This window comes from Caloenas nicobarica, chromosome 1 (genome assembly GCF_036013445.1).
Source record: "Caloenas nicobarica isolate bCalNic1 chromosome 1, bCalNic1.hap1, whole genome shotgun sequence".
NCBI lineage: Eukaryota > Metazoa > Chordata > Aves > Columbiformes > Columbidae > Caloenas > Caloenas nicobarica.
In genome coordinates this window covers 58,308,622-58,332,950 of record NC_088245.1, presented here as the reverse complement: position 1 = coordinate 58,332,950, position 24,329 = coordinate 58,308,622, and the positions used below count along the sequence as shown (strand labels likewise).

Here is a 24,329-nt window from a genome sequence, read left to right as displayed (position 1 = left end):
AGCAGAAACTTCTCCCTATAGGCTACTTAATTGTTATGGATGTCAAATGTAAAAGTGACAACTTAGTAACAAAGAAATGTTTCACAGGAAAAAAAAAAAAGAGGGTATATTTCTAACTGATACATATAACAACCTGGAAACAAATTCACAGTTATGTCACCCATATTTTTAAGAATCTAGTCAAATTAAATATACAGAATGGAGGGAAAAACGTGATAAAATCAGCAAAAATAAGTGGAAAAGTAGTGCACACATTGTGACTACTAAGACAGCTGATAATGTCTCACGTTAGGTAGAAGAGAAGGGAGTGGCAATAAACCACAATAAATGAGCTGCATCCCAGGAGGAAGGATGGTCACAGACTTAGAGGGGTTATTAGAAATGACAAACATCTCTTGCAGGACAATCAAATTCATCAACATTTCACATTTCTACAGGAAAATAAAGTTGGATTCAACAATACCTCTGAGTCATGGAAATACAAATAAAGCACACTTCTGTGTGCTTGGTCTAAGTGCTATTCTGTTTGTCGCTTTCTCCAAACAACACTTAGGAAAATGGTCTTTTTTCCTAGTTTCAACCCATTGATCAAATGTTATCTACTCAATCCTTAACTTTAGGCATATTGATTGCAATAAATCCATGCTCTCTGAATTGTGATGACTAAACACACACTTGTAGGCATTAATCAAAGTTTTTGTGTTTACTAATCAGAAATCAGTACTACAGACTGTAAGGTTCAGCTGTCTGAACTGGGCTACAGATGCCCAGCTCAGTGTAAATGTCTCTAAAATTGACCAAGCAGCCATGAACAGAGATATGACAATGCAGGTTTCATTCCTACCTCTGCACATTATCGTCTCTCCATTAATGTACGCTTACAGGGGAGTTCTTTCAGCTCTTAACTGCTCTACCATGCTCAGATATATACAACGACAACATAAGATTCCTATATCCAGTCCTAATAGTCATCCTGCCAGATCAGAATACAACTCTGCACTGCTCTGGACACTGGGATGTTGTTAAGATTCAATCATCCCTTTTATAGTAATGTCACATATAATTATTAATATAATACAGATATTGTCAGATAGTATCTGTGAGGCACGTGCTATTAATATTGGGGGAATGCTTTCCTCTGGTCTGAAACAAAAGTTGCTTGTGTTAATACTTGCTTTTTACTGTCCTTTATTTATTGGTTGCCCATAGGTGTTTGTATGCACGCACATTTGAGCAAATTACTTGTTGTTTCAGACACTGTGACTCCTTACTTAGTGCTGGTGGTGCTGTTCTGTTTTCTGATCTCCTTCTGCCACCAGAATAAGTACTCCTAGGGTTTACTGCTTTTTTCTTTGTTTGTAACCATGTGAACATAACACTTTTTATTTGTTCTGACACAACTTTGATGCACCTCCCTTCCTCTTATACATGGCAGCAGATCCTTCAGTAATTTTGTTTTTAATTAAACCATTTCTATCATGTCAGCCTGCATGAATAGAAATGACTTCAGTCACTCACCTGTCACTTAGCAAAACACAAAGCAACAATGGCCAAGGGACAAGATCACGCTGTGGAATCAGTGAATCTCACATTGTGCCATACTGTCATAAGCTTATTTCAGCTTAGGTGATGGGCGGGTGACAGCAGGAGTTTTTCTGCCCAGGCTCCCAGGTGGTAACACTGAGTCAGCGGCAAAAGCAGGGGTGGAAGAGGCAAGACGGAGCCAAGGCAGCTGCCTGTCTCCAGGGTAGATGAGGACAATTTCTGCTGGCAGAGAGAAGCAGGTGGGGTGTGATCCTGCTAATTTTGCTAGGAGGTAGGCAGAAGTGAAGTAGCACCCTGAGCAGAAATGACTACACTGATACACGTGTGAGGTACCAGTAGTGTTTGTTCCGTGGCTCACTTCACACCCCGCATTGTACCGAAGCCCCAGTCGGTGGTACCAGTGCTCGTTCCCTAATCCGGAGCGGTGGGAGGTGGGCATACCGTGAGCCTGCTGTGGTGGCTGCTCTCGGATGGACCCTGCAGAGGGTCCTGGATGACGTCCCCATCCCAGCTCCCTGGGGACTGCCCCTGTCTGCAGGGGAAGCCAGTCCCCCTGCTCAGTGCCACTTGTCAAGGAAAACATCCTGTTAGACCACTTTCTCACAAAAGCCCTCCTGCGAAAGCACCTCTTCTGACCAGGACTAGCAATTTATTCCGTGGAAAAAGGCAGTCCCTCAAACAGGTGGCTCTGAGGGCGTATATCGCAAATCCAGTCTTTTGAAAACAGTCCAGATATCCACAGAAGAGGCGTGCAATGAACCTCTCCAAAACTGTTTAGGCTACCTTTGGCTGAGAAATGGGTAGTGATTTAGACCCAGACATACTTCTGGGAGAGCTGACTGGGATTTCCTAATATAGAGGAAAAGTATTCACATTGTTCAGTAACAAAGTACAGTGAAAATGTTAATATTTTCTTTGGCTTTTACATTGTTATAACTGACAGTCTTGGCAAAAAGGCTATTTCCTTTTTAACAACAACAAAAAATATACCTGATCTAATTATAACTTTGAGTTTACAGCTTTTACCATTTATGGGGATTATTGATGAATACCGGTGTTGAGAATCAAATAACTTACTCTGGGAAGAATAAATAGTTTTTAGCTGCATATTTAACACATTAAAAGCTACACATTGAATAAAAACTGAATATAGGGCAGAAAATAATTACCTAAAGCGTAGCAGTCTTTTTAGAAAGTCCGTAAGAGGATATACAATAGATAATAGCTCTCAAGGTAATTCTTCCATAAAAACAGGCATCACTTTTGAAGTAGTATGCTTCAGTTAATAAAAATATTTTAATAATGTTTACATTAGCAATTCTAACTATTGCCAATATTAACATTAATTATGCAGACTTCTTTATTGCATTCAAGACCATGCTGAGGAAAAGGGCTGCAAACAGGACCTATTGCCTTGTCCTGACAGATGAGGGAGGGCCTGAACCCATCATGGGCTTGTACGTCCTAACAGAAGATGCTTATAGTCTCAGACCCTGCTCTGGACTCCTTAGATTTTCCATGTTCCTCCGACAGCTAAATTCTTCACTTTCTGTAGAAAAGAGTAGAAAGCAAGAATTCTCTTCTCTTTTACTACCTGGGTTGAAAGAGGTTAGGTAGTGAGCCCACCTTTTGCTGCTTTATTGGAGGGACTGGACAAGGCTGCCACAGAGCAACAAGGAGGTGCCATATAAAACAAAGCCCATTTTTTGTAACTATCCCTTGTATCCGATAGGTTTTGAATAAAGGAATCACAATCAGACAAGTGACACTTCAAGTCAGACAACTCATTTTTCTTGGAGATATATATTTATATCTCCTGAATACATACAGGTATTTCTCTATTTCAAATTAGAGTGAAGGAGCCATACACATGGGTTTTCCCTGATTTCTGAATGTTTACAATCCTTTTTTACCTTCTAAATAACTTTATATTCTTTACGTTCCCTGTCTCAATAGTCTGTGCCAAATTAGAGAAGATTTTGTTATGATATACCTCCCCCATCATCCCCTTGAGGTTGTCTTGATGGAGAAGAGCATCATATGAGGAATCTGAGGAATTGTAAACATTCGTGACAACATTACATTAAAATCAGCATGAGAGTAACTCTTCCGAAGTTTCACCAGCTGGGGCAGCCACTTGGGTATGTGAATAAGTGCAATCAGGAAACCACTTGTGTCTGTGTATTGTCTAGTATCCCAGAGTGGGGTCTTGCTACATACTCACAGCCCTCTTTACAACTGAGTAATAGGAACGAGTCCACTGATGAGAAGTCACTGGAGTATTTTGAATAACACATTTACAGAAGCAGATTTTCTTACAGACCATGATAGAAAAAAACCAAAAAACCAATGTTTGTTTGAAAACTCTAAAAAGGAAGCTCCACCTGTCCACCTCGGAGGGCCACCAGGTTACTGAAGCCTATTAATCATTAGTGAGGTCATTTCCAGGTCTTCCCTGACCTTAAAATTAAGCCATAGCTGGTGATTATGAAAATCCAATTACCCGATGCGTTTTCCCAGTTGTTTATTTAAGCCGGGTAACTTCTTTAAATACACATTCCCGTGTTTATTCAGTACTCCTGAAAAACGAACCGCCCAGATTCCCAGTCCTGGGCTTTTCATTCTCTCCCCTGGTTCTGGCAGCGGCGGCGTTGGCTGCTGCCCTCCAAGAGCCAGGGCCCTCCGACCCCGGCGCTGCAGACGCGGGAGGCGCTTCCTTCGGCGTCCGAGCTCCTCGTCCTGCTGCCGAGCTCCTGCGGGGCCCGGGTGGGAGCGGAGGCGGCCGTGCAGGTGGAAGGAAGGCATTAATTAGCGGGAAGAGCGGCGCTAGGCCGCGGCTGCCGGGGAGGGAATTTGCTTTGGGTTCTCAGATCCCGCTTGTAGCGGGGGACGCTCCGCAGGGCCGCTCTCCCTGGGTTTTACTGCAGGGGTGATGCGAAAAACACCGCGATTCCCCCGTGTTTTTTATTTCTCTAGTGCTAGACGTGGGTCCTGATTCTCTTCCCTTGCTGGTCCATCTCATCAGCACATGCACTGAACTCGGGGGGGGTTGCAGTGCTGCAATTGCACTGAGAAAGCACAATTAGGCATGTGGTTTCCACCACTTACCACCTTACCAGTGCCAGACCTCACCTGCTCATCTAGTTTTATGTTTCGGCAGAGTAATTCAAAGGACAAAAAAAATAAATTCATAAAAAAAGGACAATGGAAAAAATACAGGTCTCAGCTTTCATGCTGCTTATGGCAAAATAGCTTAGAGAAAACATGGTCATATAGATGAAAAAATGTGCTACGCAAAGCTGCAGAGAGGTGTCAAAAGCACAGAAAATCAGAAAAGGATATAATGTTGTTGTTATTAATCCTATATTTTGATACAAAATAAATAAAAATAGAATACTGCATAACTCCCATTGACTTCATAAAGAAAAAACAGTGTTGAAAAAAGTAGAAAAGTAGAAATACAGAGGGGTTAAAATAACCTTTGCAAAGGACTGAACATACGGCTATTTTCTTTCAGCCTTGGGCAAACAGTAACACAGATCTTCTAATATATGGCTAAGACACTTTTCCACAGATCCAGATTTATAATATCCTTTTATAGTCAGTTCTCAGAAGTTTAAGAGATGACTCTCATTTGAAGTAAAATGTAATTTGATAAATTTTAAAGTGATATTCACAGTATTGTTAACAGTTGCTTCTAACAAACCTAAGAATGGTTTATGTTTTTTTCACAAATGCTTACATATAATTCTTGCTGTCTACGTGCTAGCCTGAAATATACCTTGTACTGCTTATACTACTAGATGTCTTGGGAAAGCAGGGCTGAATGACAGTATGGTTAAGTTAATGGGTGTGGTAATCTCTCGGGTTTTTTTCTGGCCATCAGCATACTGTCTCAAACAAGTCTTCGAAGCATGTGGTAAAACTACATTATCGACCACTCAAACTTGAAAAAAGAAGATTCATTTTTTCCTAGGACTACATTATTTTCTGGGAAATGTTGAGCTCATAAATTTCAGTTTTCTGTCGTGCTGCAGCACATATTAGAGAATATTCTGATAAAAAAACCCCACAAGTTCTGATAATATACAATACCTGTTAATTATTTTCTTATTTACTCCCGCTTTCAATAAAATTCAATCAATCAGTATTAGTTTGAGGAAATAATGAATAAAAACTTCATTATGTAATTATGCGAATGTCATACTAATAAATACATATTTGCACATAGCACTTATTGCACATAATGTACTTTTTATTTTTACACTCGTAGGTGCCCTCTGAAGCACTGCTCTGCAGATGCTATGCTTAGCCAATCTGTGATGATAAAACTCAGTTTCCCAAATGATCTCTGCTTTACTTGCTGACAGTTCTGGGTCGCCCTTGGTTTTCACTTGAACAAGTGCTGCAGCTTTTAGGAACCCACTCAGACCTGGGGTTATCGACACTTTTAAACAAACCAAACCTATACCACACCCAAACTGCAGTACTCAGAAATTAGAAGCTGTGGTCAACCAACTAACAATTCCAAAGAAGAATTAGTGTTAGAAGCAGGACTAAAATCCAAGGTTCCCTAAATCTGTGTCATTTCTCAAGTTACCTTAAGTCATTTCGCAATCAACTGTTATAGGCCCTCTTCTCTAAAGGAAATTACTCTACAAGTGACTTCAAGATTCCATATTATTTATGTCAATCATTTACTTAAAAAACAACAGCAGAAGAATACAAACTGATTTTGATAGAAAATCTGTAACAATGAATACAAAATAATTGAATTACTTTGCATTAAAGGATAATATGCATTATGGCCAATCTAAATTGATACAATCTGATACCTTGAGGGACCTATTTGACTCAGCTCATGCTTAGTCATTTTGCAGAAACTTTACTATGCATGAAAATAAAAAATGCAGGACCAGAGTTCCACCTTCAGCGCTTTGGTGTGCAGGTGGTCAAAACTTGATCTTTCCCCCGTCCTGCTATTCCCTGACATATCCGGGCTACTTGAAACACAGAAGTTACCTACTGTCCTCCTGTTATGCCTAGGAACATTGGACCTCTCTTCTTCTATAGGTTCCTGGCCTCCTTTTCAAAGCCTTATTCCTCTCATAGATTAACCTTCCTCCGGCTCTGATTTTTCTTCTCCAGAGAGGAGATCCTGGACAGATAGGCAGATATTAGCCCAATGTTTCCACAAGCATGCTTAGCAATTCTATCGTTAATATTGCCAATATTTATAATATTTCTACTCTGCCTCACAGTCATTTGCACCTGAGACGAATCCTGTAGCCATTTGTGTGGGCAGCCTGACCTCACCAACCAGAGGACCTCAGACACATGGTGTGAATTTTGAGGTTGTCCTATGCAGGGACAGGAGTTAGACTCGATGACCCTTGTGGGTCCCTTCCAACTCAAGACATTCTGTGATTCTAGGATTTTATGACCTCATTTATAGTGCAGAGGGAGTAATCTAGATATAACACTGAAGCTAATACCTATCACCAGAAAGCCACAGATGGAAGACGTTTGAGCTCAGGACTACAAGAGAGGGCACAGGATGAAGTATGCTGATCCTATGCACCTTCTTGGAAAGAACATCTATTTCTACTCATGTTTGCTCTATCACACATCTCTTCTCATAGTATTCCAGTATTGCATTATTATTTTTTCCCACTTATTTGTCACTTGAAAAACTGATGCTCTCCCTCTGAGGAAGGGGTCTGGAAGTGATGACAGCAAGCTGTGAGCCTGCTGAAAGGAGAAGAGGAGGGATGTATGGCTGCTGTGAGGCAAGGCTTCCAATCCTCTGCAGCTTCCTAGCTACAAGGAACCTCCTGGCAGCACCTGGCAGCATCCTCCAGCCCTCTCTGAGTCCATAGGAACAGATCAGCAGCCCCAGCTATATATTTTAGATGGCTTTTCTGGAAAGTGGAGGCACTTCATGTTCCCTCCAGAGGGCCTGATCTTGTTCCCACAGCCACGAGTGAGAGCGGGCCAATACCTCTAGCACTAAATTGCAAACAATTCTCCGGATCTGCTCACAGCTCAACATGTCAAAATGAACTGAGGAAACGGTTTTGACAAGTACTTCTGGACTAAGTTTTAAGCAATCAGTATCTGGTTAGGACAGGAATGGCTCAATATCCTGTAGAGGAAAACAGCTGACATGAGAGTAGTTTCAACTTTCCCTCTTTTAATCATGCTTTCTAATGTACTGCCAATTCACTCCTGTTCTGCCCTCGATAAGGCTACACCGCTCAGCTACGGGAACTGACTGTTCAAAAATGCAAAGCTTATACAACCTCCCATCTTTTCCTGTAGATTATTTCTACAATCAAATTGCATTTTGTCACGCAAACTTCTCTCTCCAATAAAATTTGAACGGTAACATAAAGCTCGATTTATGATTCATATTCACATATACGTGTTTTTAGTATGAGTAAAAACTGAGTTAAATGTTCAGAAGTAGAAATAAATAAAGATGCTAACTTGTGATTATTTGAGCTGCTTTTTCAAAGAGCTGAATAAATGTTTACTCATTTATGGTTAATTTGCTTTAGATGGTAGAGCTTTAATTGAATGCAGTCCTGTTCATTGCTATTATTATCTGCTTGCATTGCAGCATTGCTCTATTACATACTGGAGGCCCCATTGCACAAACATACTGGATGACCTGTTCTCTCTCTGATTAACACACACGCTAATTTAAACCAAGCTACAATGAATATAAGCAAAAGGGATTAGAAGAATAGGGAAAGAGAAAAGAGAATGGAGAGGAATAACAATTAACCGCTAGGGCTGCACAGATTAAACAAATGCACTACTTAATGAGCTCAGATAATGCTTTTATTTAAGGTAAGTCAACAACAACTGTTAAAAACCCCCACATATTCTGTCTGTGGTATCTTTTGCTTGAAAATTAGAAAAAAAAAATCAATTTGCAAAATATTTTTTGTCATACTTGTACGAGCGGCCCCTCTACAACTACAGTTCCTAAGTACTTCCTTGGAGGAGCTGTAGCCAGGCACCCCCATTTCCCATTTCGATATCTTGTCCATGTGCAAAGCCTGATCGCTTTTCCTAGCACACGCAGGGCTCACTTCTTTGCTGAACACTACAGCACGCCTAGAGGATGCCTGCCTGTGACATTCAGAGAACCACAGCCTAAGGGAACGATCTATAAATGCGAATGGAGAGATGTAGCACTACAGCAACAGCTTCTAGGAAATGTTTTTTTTAAGATAGCTTAACTGAGATTTTTTGCCATTTAGTTGGTCAGCCCTATGGTAAATGAGTAAATAATGTTCTGATCTTAGATTTTTCATCTTTTAGATGATAATAATGTTCATGAGATTTTTTGTTAATAGGAGCCTTATCAATAAGTCCATTAAGCTTAATGCATTCCACAGTAATTCATCCCTTAAGCACAAACTCTACCTCCATCTTGCACCTGCTGCTCGTTTAAGGAATATAATCTACAACCCTTAAATCCAAATAAGCAAATAAACTATTCACACATTAATGTCCTTCAATACTCTTTTGAGGTTTTAACCAGCTGACCTGGAAAAAGACATGGGTAGGAGTATTCTTAATGTAAATGGGTAGTATCTTCAGACAGTATCAGTAAAATTATTTTTTATTGTGACTTGAAGACTAATCAGTACAATGAGTTCTTTCCTGGTGAGTTTGCCATTTGGGAAAGACAGGAAGGAACATCTGGCAAAAGAGGCGTTTACTACACCCTGTCAACCTTAAGACAATAAAAAAGCACATTCCTTGTTTATTTTACTTGGTCTTCTTTATCTTTAAACTACTGCAAGTGTCACACAGAAGATTTCTAAGCAGACAAATGAATTGCTAGTGAACTTTGAAGAAATTACTGAACAGCAGCAGTTCCTGAAGAACGTAAAACCTCCAGACCCACACCATTGCTCTACAGAGCTGCGCCATCTATGGACATTTCCAAAGGGAGACGGTGAAACTGCTCCACTCAGTCTCACAGTGGACTAAGCATTTAAGGCTGCCTGTACAGACCAAAGATGCTTTTAGTTCATACACTTTGGGAGGCACAGTCCCATTTCCAGAGTGACTTCTGTGCTTAAGTTATACTATGAGTTGGTGGGATTTAGGCTTTTAGAGACAGGAACCATATATGTGCACTTAGGTCCCCAACTTAGCTGCTTCTGAAGTTCCCAGAACTGACATCTCACCATTCTCTCTTTCCAGCTTTTTCTTCTTCATTCACTTCAGTAGTCTGGCTTTCCAGCATTGCCTTCTACAGGAAGGCTTGCTCAAACAAGTATATTAATGTGCCTGAATTCCCTTTGAAAAAAAAGTTTAGGAAATCCACTTACACTTGCAATTTGAAATGGAGCAAGGTTTGAATGCTTTTAAAAGACATCCATAAATGTCTGCATACCAAGGTGCACTTTATCTTGCGCTTCAGTGATCAGATAGACCTTTAAAAGAGGTGTTGCCAAGCTGTACAGTCCCATTTATGGCTGAGCAGCCGATGAAGAACAGACAGGTAAGTGACCTGAAGCTCCTTTCTAGAGAGCTCAGCAGATCCCCTGAAGTTCACAGCCCTGGCCACTACCTGTCCTCATCAGAGATGTTCTTATAAGTTGGGCTCTAGAGCAGGGAAATGCATCTGTTCCTGTGCCCAGAGATGAAGGCATGGGCCAAAGCAAAGGCTTTCTGGATCTGCTCTTCCTCATACACACCATCAATGAGCCAGTACAGACTGGAAATTTCAGAGAGAAATAAATATCATTGTTTCATATTCATAGTTCTCTATTAGCAAAGGATTTATGGCATTAACAAACTTGAATGTTTTGATTTAAATTCACTTCTATGAATTTGAATAGAGAAGAAACATGTCAGGACTCTGATAAAAGCTGTGTTCCTCTAAGTGCACATTGCATTGCATTATGAAATAGAGAGAAATGAGGAAAAGTCATATCTGAAAGATAAACAAAACTCCTTCCCAACCCAACCTCCACCCCATCTATCTCAGAACAAATGCTCTCAAGACACAGGGCTCCATACAGCTAATGATGTAACACAGGATAGATTAACATACATTGAAGGGAGTGATGTAGAAATATGAACATAAATTCGGTGTCCTATGTGAGACCAAAGGTTGATCAGTATCCTGTTTTCAACAATGGCCAGCAAGAGGAGGTTGAGGGAAAGAACACAAGAACAAAGCAAGCAGGAATTTCTGATAACTTAATTAACACTGTTGCTTATTTTTAGTGTGCCCTCCAGCTTCTGGCAATCTGTAGTTTAGGAACATCCTGAATCAAAGGTTGCTTCCATATCTTTGTGTCTGGCGTCTTCTGTGATTTTTCCTTTGGACAGCTTTCTTAGCCCACCTTATGACCTCTGCACTGTCCCAGGACAATGAGTTACGTAGCTGGGAGCTAGGCAATAGTGAACACTAGACTTGGGGACTAGAGAGGTATTTAGGCCATCTACATTTGGGAAAATCCTTGTGATGAAGCAGAAAACATTTATTTTATTCTAATCTTATCAGTAAATTGTGAATGCATTCTCTGTAGCCAGAGGATTACCTTTGGGATTAATTACAATACTGGCTTTCTGCTTTTCACAATGCCTTCTTCTTCTGCAAACCTATTCAGTATTGTGCTCTGTGGGCCAAATTCTCTTCCCAGATACCTCTATAAATCCACTGAAGCAAAACAAGCTAAGTAGAGACTAAAGTGAAACAAGACCATGCAAATTGAATTTATTAGCTGTTGTGTACTTTCCTGCCGTTCTGATTGTTTTCCTTCATTTGTTCTAAGTCTGCGCTGTTACGTCCACCACCAAAACCAGGGAAAGGAACTGAAAGCCTCTGCACTATGCAGCAGCCCTCCGGTGGAATTTGCTACGACTCAGGAAGGATTTGAGACATCTCAAAGACGGGAGATGCGGCTGCCAGGGGGACGGTGGGGAGCGGAAGGGCAGGCTCAGCTGCCCCCTGGCAGCACCGGCCCCATCCCTCGCTGGCAGCTCAGCTTTCCAGGGAGCTGTGACTGGTCACTCCGAAGCATCGGGACCAAGTTCCCTAGAGAAACATTGTACTTAACGACATTTTTCTGTGTGGGAATTATATACAGTACTTCCCCTTCTGATGCCTATCGCATATTTAAGCAGTTATCTGAAGTCGCTGTGTTCTGTTTTGCTCCTGTTATCAAATCACAGTACTAACATAACAGGGATAATTATAGCTGCCATAACTTAATAACAACAATACACACAGCTTGTTAAGCATCAAAAGTATATTCTTTGATAGAGAACATAAGGGAAGACCCTGTCCCAGAAAGATATATCACTGTTGTAGCTTCTTACAGACTCCACCAGTTACAGAACTGAATGAAAAGTTCAAGAGTCCAGGTGCCTTGTGAAGATAGGGCACTGACTTGCAATATCATCTTGGATCAGTCACTTAGCCAATTAATGTCTCACTTGCTCTACTATGAAAACAATAAAAAGAGCTCCTAAACATGTTGGCCATACTCAAGCGAAGGTTCAAAGTCAAACCAAACTGATGCATCAGCCTGGCTGTGACGGTATCAAAGCAGACAAAAAACTCTATCAAGAACCTGGCTGAAACGCCAGTGTTGTACGAAATCAGCTACTGCCTCTGGGCAGTATTTCTTGGTCTGAGCCATTCTCATAGCACACTCTGGGCGTCCTCATCTCTGCCATGATGCTAATGATTCTCCATTTCCTGAGGCTTGCCTGATTGTCTGTACATATCTACTACCTTGTCCGATGTTTAGATTGTAAGTTTTTTGGATAGAAGATCGTTTCATTTTTGTGTGTATGCAGAGCCTTGCACAGAGGGATCCTGACCTCTGACTGAGGCTCTCAGGTACTATATTAATAAAAATGTTAAAGAGAATTTCCCACAAGAGCTGAGAAATGGTCTGACCCACAGATTTACATGCAGTATTCTTTGAGGAAAGATGTATTTGCAAACAAGGGACATTACTGATAGCTAGCAATGTTAATCTTTCTGTACATACTAGCTCTGACTGTGTAAGAGATCTCTGCTGAACTTCCAGAACTGTTTTTTTTCTGAAAAGAAGTAGTATAATTAGTCAACTGTCATAATCTGTAAGCGTTCTCTTGACAAGGCACAGAAATAAAATGAGTTATGATTGCATTCAAAGAAGAGATTCATGGCCTGGAATGTCAACTGATGGCTAAGACATAAGCTGGATGCTTAGTAAGTACTGTCCAGTCCATGGCTTCCTGCAATTCAGGATATACTTGGATATTTTACATTGCAGTTTTGGACGTGTTTGGATGTTTTCCTTTCTTTAACTGTGTTCTGTGTCTGTTCCTAACAGTTTAAATTAAGGGGAACTGAGCTAAATTCAGCTTAAGGTTGCTCTGCAGAAAAGTTTGCCAGAAAGAATGCCATGATCAGTGAGAAATACATTCCAAGACAAGAGGAAAGGTGAATATTTTAATTTGAAGCATTAGTCTTTTTCAGAGATTAATGGGGGCATTCATGGAGATTTTTCTATAAATCCACCAAATCTGAAAAATTAGCCTTCCTTGTAAATATCAAAACCTGTATATCTGATAGGGGTGCTCCCTTCTACATCAGTTGTTTATATTTCTGAAACCAGTACCTATGGGTTCTAGGCAAGGGCTCATGAGATGCAACATACCTCATCCTGCTTACGACCCAATCTCATAATGAAACTGGTGCTCTTCTCCCACTCTTTGTCCCTTAACATGGCATTTCCAAGCTGCCCATGTGAAAGGGTCATATATTTTGTTGTAAATGTCACAGATGGACACATCTTGCTATGGTCTGAGCCAAGATACTCAGAGCATCCAAGTTCAGCTAACATGCACCGCCTCACTTTCCCAGATGTCCCACTCTGCCTGCACACGAGGACAGCTGGTGAAGCAGTCACAGCAGTCCTGCCTGGGATGGTCCACCACAGAAATGAAGCAGAGGCAGAGAGGAGCTGAGGAAACCAGACGCTGGAAAGCTACATCTGAGTTCAACTTTCTGACCAAACAGTGCTTAAAAACTCAAACCTACTGCTCGGCGAGGCACGGGGATTACTCACAGAACTCAAATTACTCATGTGCCCAGGGCAACAATGGCCTGTCTGATCCTAGGCCTCAAGAAGCATTTAAATATTAACATGGATATTTCCCCTCAGTTTCTTGTGCCGTGCATTACTTTTCAAAAGATCGGCTGGAAGAATCACTGCAAAACCACCAAAACTGTCTACCAGATGGCGGCCACTGATTAATTTGTCTTAACTTAAGCCAAAAAGGAAGAAAATCCGATGGGTGGAGAAGTAAAGACAAGCACAATCAACATCTGACCAAACAGGGTTTCCTGTCACCTTGGGAACGACACTGATTGGCACCGTGGTTTCCTGTGTACAAGCTAAAACCAGTAGCAACTGGAGTAACAAGAATAAACGCCAGATAAGAGACCTGGGAATACAATAAAATTATTACAAAATTCCTGACCAAACCTCACAAGACGGTAAAGGCAAATCCAAGGGTAGGCATGGGCTGCGTGCTAAAATGAGTGCTCCCTGGCATCTGAAAGGACTATGAAGCTGACCCAGAAGAATTTCTCCAAACAAGGGTGGGCTAATTTGCCTGAATTATCCACTCCCAGAAATGAATGTCACGTGCTTCGAAGAGCTTTTAGTTCTTTGCAAGAGGAAAGAAAAGGGATGTGGAACAACTTAAAGCAGAAATGGAGCTAGGAGCGAAAACATACATCTACCCACGCTAATCTGAAGTAATTTGCAAGAGGTGCTAGAGACAGAGGGAAACAGACTGTGGGTGTAAGTTTGGGTGATGGTACATAGTTATTTGCATCTGTTTATTTAGATCATAACTCCCACAGAGTATTGCTTCAAAGAGCTGTAACCACAACCAAAACACTCAATTCTCAATCAGCCAGGAATCAAATAGTTAAAATATGTTTTTTAAAGGGTCTTTGTTAGGCTGTGCCTGAGTTCACTTCCCCTCCAGAGAAGGGAGACAATTCACATGCCTGCTCTCTTCCTACACTGCAGATAAGCAAAGACGTCTGTGATGGGTTGGACAGAACAGACATTTGTGCAACTCAGAGGTCCAGCGCTTCCAAAAAGTTTTCAGAGTGACTGTGCACTAACAAAAACGTTACACAAAGGCAAGTTGGAGGTAAAGCATTAGTCTCTCTCTAGTCATGAATCCTCGTGCTAAAACAGATCTCTCAGGCACTGAGCAGGAGACCCTCAGAGCTGGATCCTACTTCATGTTCCCCATTACTCAGACCAGTTTCTCCCACATTGGTAGCCCAGGTTTTTAGCCCTTGCCCTCACCCTGTCACCAGAGTGCAGGTGCCAGCAGTCACGGTGTGGCCTTCTGGCTGGCTGGGATGGGCTGAGGAAGAGGAGGAGGGAAAGTGCAACACCAGCTGTGAGGAGACTCTGCACGGAGAGGAGTTTTACTAAAAAGCACAGTCCGTAAGCAGCTGCCCACGACCGGGACTGCTCCCCTCATGCCAGCTGCTACACCAGCTGTGCACTTCATGCGCGAGCTACATCCAGAAAAAGAAATTAAACAGCGCCAGGAAACAATCCCAGGCACTGAAACTCAGTAATCAATATTGCTATGTTTCAAGCCTTGCGGCCCGGGCTTGTTTTTAGCCTTTTCCAACAAGAGCGCTCCAAAGCAATTCACTGGCACAGGCTGGGAACCAGCACATGCACAAACCATTCCCAGGAGGCAGTCTGCATCCAGCCCCTGCTCTTTTGGAAGTAAAGGCAGCTTGGCAGTATGGACACAAACTAATCTCCGTTAGCTGGCCTCAGTGCGACAAATGTTTCTGGGTGTATTGAATTTATTAGTGCATCTTACCGACCAGGACAGAACATAGCTGAGGGGTCTGCCAAATGAGAAAAATGCATTTTTAAGTCCTTCAGAAAGTGTTTTGTTGGTTGTTTGTTTGTTTGTTAAATTTTTTTAAGTTGTATTCTCTCGCTCTTCTTAAGCGATGTGCACAAATAGTAGCATGTAGGACTTTCACTGTACTTCAAGTTAATTTTCTCACAGAATCTTTGCTACGTCTCCTTAGACGGACATGCCAGCCAGACAGTCTCAATCCAGTGGTTAGGAGCATGGCTGGAGCAGATTTACGCGGCGTGTCCAAAGTGCTCTAATGAGTCGGTGGCAGAGACAGACCGGAGCACAAAAACTCCTACCTCCCACCTCAAACTCAGTTTACTGGTCCCTGGTGCCTTGCAAATTCCTTCTGATAGGATATCACTGTAAAATTGTTCTCCAGCTAGTACTTTTGTGTTGGCACATAGCTGTGCTTTGAACAATTAAACTGACATTTTCCTGAAAACAATCCCTAGGATTTAAATTAAGAATGCAGAAAGCATATTCAGCTCCACACAATAGGGTAAAATTATCCTCCAAATCTATGCAAAGCTAGTATATTTTAGTCAGGAAATTCAAGGCCCCTTCCTGTAAATATATTAAGTTCCCATGCTTGTGTCACAAACTACAAAACCTGGCCTGTTTACAGTATTCCAACTGCAAGGTGCAACCCTCTGAGCATTACTTGAAATAATTACTCACAATGGATGGGTTTGTATAAAGATAACAGATCGGCAACACCATAATGATATTTGCAGCAACTGTGCTCTGTGATCTAAAAATCAGAACAGAACCAGAGAGAATTGTTGGAAATGTTTCTCATCTATTAGAGCAAAGACCTGGTTGAACAGTGATATCCTGAGATGCAGCTGCTGCTGTATCAATGAAGCAAAGAGCACATCAGGTTTTTACCCTGGTTCCCACATTTCTTACGAGGTTTTATTTGGTATACAGTATTGTTAATATAATGATTCATTTTAATGAATACTATTTTTCTGATGCCAGGAAAATAGGTATTACAGTTAGTGTTTGTCATCCACAGTATTTGTCATCCAGATGGCAACTGACAGGGTACAGAAATAGTACAGGTGACCAGAACAATAGTTTAATTTATGTGTCTGTGCAGAATAAGTAATAAAATAGAATAGTTATCAGTATTAACATATGAATTTTATTCCACCTCCAAGCCTGAACTCCAAACTGTCCACAGTCTTCTCTGCAAAGGTGTCAAATGCAAGATGTTTCTGAGGAAGGAAGCCAAAGGCAGACAGAGAACAATAATTGTTCTCATTATTTGTGTGACTACGTGTGAGTACCTCTTGCTAATACATTCCTGATTCAAACTTTATCTTTGGATCGTGAGTTCCACAGACTACTATGGGTTATCTGAACATGTTTTAAAAAATTATTTAAAAATGTATTGCCTTTCTTTGCCATCAGAATATCTTTTTCTCATGTTATAAGGAAGTGGACAGAGATGAATATTATTAGCTTTATAATGCACATTATTTTAACTTTTATTTCATTATACTTACAGTGAGCTGAGCTATACTTACTGTATGTCTACTGAATACTCATCAGAAACTGGAGAAAATAATTCTATTGTCAATTTACAGGCATCTTCAGGATGGTAAGAGAAATCTCACTGGTTACAGCCTATTACCTGTGGCACAGATTTTTTATGGTCTTGCTCTGCTTAGTGGGGAAAAGTAACTTCACACATAGTTCCCACAATCAGAGTCCAAGCCAAGATTCAGAGCTCTCTGTTATGTTTGTAGGGAGTTAGTTATACTTGATATTGATTTAGGTGATTTTTTCCCTACTATTCTCTGTTCTGATGCCTACTGATTTTCTCTACAGGTTGTAGACTTAGTTGCACAGTGTATGTTAAATGGTGACAATGAGTAGCCCTCTCCCCTCCAGTTTTGCTCACCCTGGCATTGCTGCCTTCCCTTTGACAGAGTATTTTCTGTTTTCCTGTGTCTCAGCAGTGCTTCCGTACCATTGCAGAATTCTTGTATTTCACATTTAAAAGATATTTTATTATTTCACTTATCTGCCAGGTTTTGGCTCTGTTTTCCAAACTATTTTTTTTATTATATTCTCCACTCTATTGTATCTATTTGCAGAAAAAAAAATAGCAGGAAGCACATGTAAAATGTTACCTGGTCTGAATGGGAGTCCTGCATGACCCTACTGTGCTGATCTGTGGACAAGAGGAGCTCTCCCTTTTAGACAGACTAATTTTCCACTGAATATGTAACAGACTGAGAAAACATAGTGTTGTAATTTTTCTCACTGATTATTTAGATATAATAGCCATAGTTTTAGGCCTTTGTGGCTAGAATGGGATACAAATGCTTGAGAAGACTTTCCAAAGAACTGTTTGTGTTTTAACATGCACAGTAGAAGAGCTATTTTGCACATTTTCTTTTCTTCCATGTACTTTTGCATGCTAGATAGTAACTAATTTGAACAAAACCGTATATTGTGCGCTAGTTAGTTGAAATACCATTGTCCTCATCACAAAGAATACTGGAACTAAAGCACACAGCACCAGTGGCTGGATGAAAAGTAAGTCCAGCTGTAAAAAAAGTGAATACTGTGCTGGTGTTTATCTTATTTATATCCCCACCATGCTTATGCTTTAACAACTCACTGCTTGTACTAAGAATTTTCAATGCTTGACACATCAGAATGAAAAGTAAAATATCACATCCCACTTCAGCAGATTCTGATTTTGGCTGAGACCATTCATATCAAGATGAATTTTGGGCCAACCAGCAGAATAAAAGGAAGCCTTACCCTGGTGAAGGAAAAAGTGTATATTACTCATATAAATCTATAAAAGCCTAAGTAGAAAAATAAACACTGATGCAATATTCATGGGTATGGTCATGGAAAAGAAAACAATCATTTTACATACTAAATTCAGGCATTTGTGCTATGATATTGTGACTCTTCATCACCGAAGACACTATGGGAGAACATTAGCTCTCCTGCTCCTTTGATCAGCGACAGCACTGTCTGGGTCACTGATGGAGAAAGTCTCTGCTGCGAAGGAGCAGCAGTTGTGAAAACACCAGACAAGAACAACTTTGGAGCATTCTGTATGGAATGATCTGGAGGATGCCGGGGGGCTCTGAAGACATCCCTTCACTCGCCTGCCCCAGCATCTATCATTAATTGTAATAGAAGGAGGTCAGTGTCTCTTTGTTCTTACACTCCTTTTGCTTCCCCACCTGTCAGTCCATCCTCCATTCTTGGTCACCACCGCTCCATCCCTTCCCCAGCCGCACGCTGCACATGGGCACACGACCGTGATTGGCATCCAGGAAAATAACTCTCCTCCCGAGGCCGCTGGGCTGGTTCTTATACCATCCTGACTACACGACCACCTTCCCTCCTCCACGAGGAGGGAATATTCTTTATTCCAAAGAATAAAAAATGCAGGCCACCTTGCTGGCAGAGGCGAGGAGGACACAGAGCGGCTGCTGGGGTGGTGGCAGTGCTGCTTGATGGCTCTAGGTGTCACCCTCCCCACAGCTGCATTCGGTGAAGCACCAAGCACTAGGGTACATACCTGTCACATAAAAATAATCTGCAGCATTCTACAAATTTGATAGCGCAAATAGCTGCGTAAGAGCCTTTCCAGATGCGCAGAAAAAAAATGTACGTGGGCTTGGCTCTAGCACTCAGAAGCAAAATGCATTTTAAGAAGCTGGAAAAACTCCCAGAAACATTTTGATCTATGGACAGTTGTCGATTAACAATTTGTCTGCCTCTGTACCAGCCAATGCTATTCCTATTAGAAATCGAAAGGTTCAGAGGGCCAGATGCTGATGCAGTGCTTTGTAAAAACTCAGTTCCACCATATTTCTGCATTTAGATATGCTCCTCAAAGCAGCACCCAGCGTAGAGAGCAGGGAGAGCTTGAGAGGCAGGCATCATCTGGCTTTTCTGCCCCATCCTTCAGAGATACTGTCACAAACTTCCCCTTCAGATGGCTGGGCACAGTAGTTGGCTCACTCCCTGGTCTGGCCCATGGTCCGGTAATTTCTCTTTGAAGAGATACAGTTTGGTCTTGATCATACTAGACATTTCATGACTAGGGATCACATGGAATCAAACCAGGGAATTTGGATAGTTAGAAAATACTGCTCAGGAACCACTGTCAATCCATCTGGCCAAAGGAATCTTAATGATAATTTTGTCAAGGAGCCTCCATACCCACACTGGCCTGCCAAGAGCTTCTTCCCCTGGCAGAAACCAACATCAGGGTAGCAAACATGGAATGGGTGCCCCCAAGCTGTGGCTATGAGCAGGAGGGGACCTCCAGGCTTGATCCCGCTCCATATTGACAGCAAAAGGGCTGCGAGCAGACTGTTTTGTGCGTAGTGTGCTGCTTGTAACATGCAGACCCATTCTGTAAGGTCCACCGCTCCCATGCATAATGAGGATGGCCTAAGGTTGCCTAGTGCAAGGTTGTTGTAGGGCAGAAAGGTGAAGAGAGGTTTTAAACTGTCCACATACCTGGTCATTAGGTGATGTCTGAGGCAAAATGTGTTGCTGCATTACTACTTTTTGCCTCCAATGCTTCTGTGAGTCAGAATGAGTGTTGATTTTTTCATAATACATGATATAGAAAATAAATAAGAAATATATATAATAATAACTGCTTATTTCAAAGGAAGAGAAGACAATGTGTTCTCTGAAGTTCTCTCCCTCACATCCCCAGCATCACTGAGCTTGAAATAGATCACCATTTCTTAGAAGTGGACTTGGGCCAACCAGGTATAACTGTGTTAAACATGACAAAAAGAACTGCAGAGTGGGACGTTATCACAATTGCTTTCACTTTTTCACAATGGCCTATTAGTGTTCTTTTACAGTAGAAACTGAAGTTGTCAGTTCCTTCAACTTGTTTTTCCTTAGTAATAAGGTGAAATGCCTGGTGTACTCAATCAAACATCAGGTTTAGTTTCCTCTTTGTATCTCAGCTCTCCATTTTGACACATCTGACTCAGAACTTTGTCCTTCTGAAGGATGAAATTTGGTTAGGTGTGTTAACTGCTGAGTTCTTTCTGTGGTGGTGGAAATTGAGACCCAAGAACAATAGTTTTTATTTTCTTTGTCTGAGCATTGGAAAAATTTCTCGTCCGGTTCTTAAATACAAACTCCCTCTACAAATTCCTTCACCCCGATCCCTCTCAACTATTACATATGTTATGTTAGGCACTAGGTATTATAAACTAGTTATGTGATCCCCATGCTTGTGTGCTTTATTTTTAGGGTCTTGTGGAATGAGAGCAACTATCAAAACGTATTTACTTGCTTCCTCCATTCCTTATTTTTTTAGCTGCAGTGATAATGCTACATGTTTTGTGACAGCTCTGCCTTTCAGCATCTTTTACTCATAGAAGAATCAGTTCTCCTCCTTTAGCTCATAAAGCCATTGATAAAATCTCTGTCATTGAAATCCCATGGTTCAAGCTGAATCAGGGTTATTGCTCAACTCTGAGAGTCCTCAGAGACAAGGCTCCACTTGGTCTCCTTTTCATTCTGATTTCCCCGTCAGATCTACGTGGCGTCTGTTCTTTCATTTATCATCTGTGCCAGGGTAGAAGAGTTCAGTTGCATGGCTGCATGCTACGTTAGTTATTCAGAGCACTGATGCTTTATGAAAGCAGCCTGCAGCCATTAGGAAAGAAATTATATAGGTTTCTAACAGAGGAGAGACAGATGTCAGCATGCACTCTCTTGTGGGAAGAATAACTAGTTTTATAAAAAGAGCACTGGCCCAGTTTTTGAAAGGTAGAACAAGTGGCAAGGTTTAGTGCCCAAGTTTTTCTGAAGAGCTGCACACAAAGATCGGTTTCATTACTAATCACTTCTTTTTATTTTTTTGTAAACCCTGCAGACCTTGGACTGTATCCCAACCATCATAGAAAGCTGGATTTAAGACGAAAAACTATCTAAATTATCTAAAGGTGATAATGGAAGCACTGTATGAGATTGGTAAATGCACTCTGTCTAACTATTTCTTCTTTCTGAGTTTCTCATGTGCTAGGGACTCCCTGACAACGAGAACGTCCTTTGCTGAGAAAACATAACTAGGCCTTGTGTCCTCTGCCACGATCTCCAGGATCAACACAGGCAAAAATCAATGGAAAATTAAAAATTATTTATTTGGAGTAATTGTTGGAAAGGGGAAGAAACAAATTAGCAAAAAGAATTGCAGTAATGCAGTTAATGTCAGCCCAAACTTCTGGACTTTTGCTCATATGAAAAGAAAAGGAAAGGAGGGAAGACCCATGAGGTAGACATGAACACACCAAAATCCCACTTCTCAGATGTCCATATGGCAAAGTCTCCCATTCATTGACAGAAGAGACACATACAAAATCATGCAGCAAGAGTACAACAAAGCAGAATAAATCCTGAGTGTGCCAGGCACCATCCTACCTTTCTTGGAGCCCCACAGGCTTCATTCTGAAAGGAGATGGACTAGCACACAGGGGAGGTTTTAGCTCAGGAACACAATGGCCTTGAGAGTCCACTACAACATTGACAATCTTTGGAGCCTGTTCAGGCTGGACCATGCTGTTGGTGGTCTTAGACTGAGTTGTCTGCAGGGGAAGGGGTGAGAGGCGGATCTCCTGCTTCTTTTCCTTCTCTTGTCTCAGTGACAACTGGATCTTCTCTTTTAATCTGTACAGAACCTACAGAAATAAAGAGGAAACCTCAATCTCAGTTCCCTGGTAAACAAGGCAAGGGAAGTATCACAAACACTGGATAGGATTGCTATATGTGGCTATCATTCCTAGAAGGTAAGCCACAAGTTGTGCTACATGGCATTTCCCATAAGAGGGTAAATATTTCCATTACCTAAACCACAGTGTGTACACGTGGGCAGTAGGCATTTTAGCAGTTCTCATTGTGAGCCAGTAATTATTTGTGATACCAGCAGTTGTGTTATTAAAGCAGCAAATAACATAGGATGGAAAATAGTTACAAAAGACACTATGAAGAAAGACGTACTGATAAATAGAGTAATTGTACAGAAATTTGTAAGAATTGTAACACAAGAGAGAAGTGGCACAAAATAAAATAGGTGCTCATGATATATCCAGGTACATGTCTCTAATTGTAGCAGCAGATGTTTTTAAAAGCTCGTTTTGTATGGAGTTAATGGTTGAACAGAATAACTTTACTAGGCCACTTTTGTAGTATTAGGCTGCTACTACCCTGAAATACTCCTCAAGTGTAGGATATCTCTCAATGTCCTCACAGAAACATACTCTGTTCTGGCATAAAGCTGAAGTGATGCATGGTCTATGAAGCTATTTAAGCATTGGTTCAGAAAAGCGTGGTTGACAATTACAGAGGCATTGACGGGTGAACACACCGTAATACCTTGATTCTCTGTCCACCTATTGCTTCCAAACTTGGACGTCAGATATCTGCAGCAAAAGCTTTACAGAAGTTGTAATGATTCTCTTCCACCAAACTCCACACTGTTGTTGCTGTACACCAGCTTGTTGAGGGCTGGGGGATAGAGTGTGCTCGGTAAAGACACTCCAGAGGAACATGTGTTAGACTTACCTAACACATCCTATCTCTCTTGAGGGGAATGCAAAAAACAAAAAAAAGATTTCTGAGCCATAGTTGTGCCATTTTCAAAACGTGCCTTATGACCTGTGAAACTTATGAGGATTACTATTGTAATTATTGTGTGTGGAGGTGGGTGAAAGGCACACAGCTTTTTGAAAGTGTCTGCAGATACCCTTTTACCTTCTACTCTGCTTTATCTGTTGCCATAAAGCATGTGAATTAAATCCTGATTTGCAAAGCCATAAAGACAAAGCCTAAACGAAAGCATTTTTCTGCCGTGAGTCAGAAGCTCTTTGACAGCTGTTGCCCTGCTAGCACCACATGAAGACCTATCGCTCCATAGCTGTCCAGTGAAGACTGGATATATCTGATGGGTTTGTTTTTTCCAGGATTAGCATTAGAGGTTTAGCTGGGAACTGACATAATGTCATTAGCAACGCACCCATTAAACAAGACTTAGCTACGTAAACAATCTGTTCATTGAGAAGAGCTCGGAATTAAATTGCATGAATAAGATAAGCTGCTCTTTGCCATTATTTTGCAGAAAAAACAGCCCTAATGTGAAGCAAGGACACAGATATCAGGTATCAGTAAAGATAAAACAGGGGTTTGAAATATTTTAACCCTCTTTTCTTCCACTGATTGCTTTGGTCTCATTTGTTTCTGCTAACCCACAGATATACAGCTCAGACATTCATGGTCATGACAATGTACACCATACTTTCTTGTCACTGATATATTTTGACATAGTTTCATCCCTCGGAGACCCAGGGAGTTATGTTTTTGACTTCTAAAAACCCAGACAAGAATTATTTCATATCTTTTTAATACTCTATCATTAGACCTTAGGAAAAAAGATAGCCTGCCACCAGCAGGAGCTGAAAAAAAGCTAAAGAACCACATTTGATCTAAGAGCAAACACACTTTCCTCAGAAAGTGTGGTCAGGGCTATCATGTTTTTAATGAATTCCAAGTGAAAGTCAAACAAACAAATGGCCAAAAAGACAGTGATCAACCCAATCATCAGGCTCTGCAAAGGGAACAACTTAGTTGTACTTACATTACAAATCAGTTTAAAGGCATCTGTCAGTATGGATGGCAACAGATATGAAGCTCTTAAATTAGGAAAACTGATGTTTTACTGATACCCCAGAAGATTCATTGTGAGGATAATCAAGAGGCATGGAGTAACTGAACAACACAAAGTACTGTTTTCCAGGACACACAAGGTGGGTCATCTGTAA

At 41.1% G+C, this 24,329-nt stretch overlaps 1 protein-coding gene across 1 annotated transcript in view; it reads right to left on the bottom strand.

Annotated features, from left to right (window-relative positions):
* Nucleotides 1-24,329, bottom strand: part of PTPRR (protein tyrosine phosphatase receptor type R) — a 142,952-nt gene that overhangs the window by 36,922 nt on the left and 81,701 nt on the right. Inside the window, exon 7 of the mRNA XM_065632240.1 lies at nucleotides 21,937-22,193. Within this exon, the coding sequence (XP_065488312.1) occupies nucleotides 21,937-22,193 (257 nt within the window). The remainder of the gene's footprint in view (nucleotides 1-21,936; nucleotides 22,194-24,329) is intronic.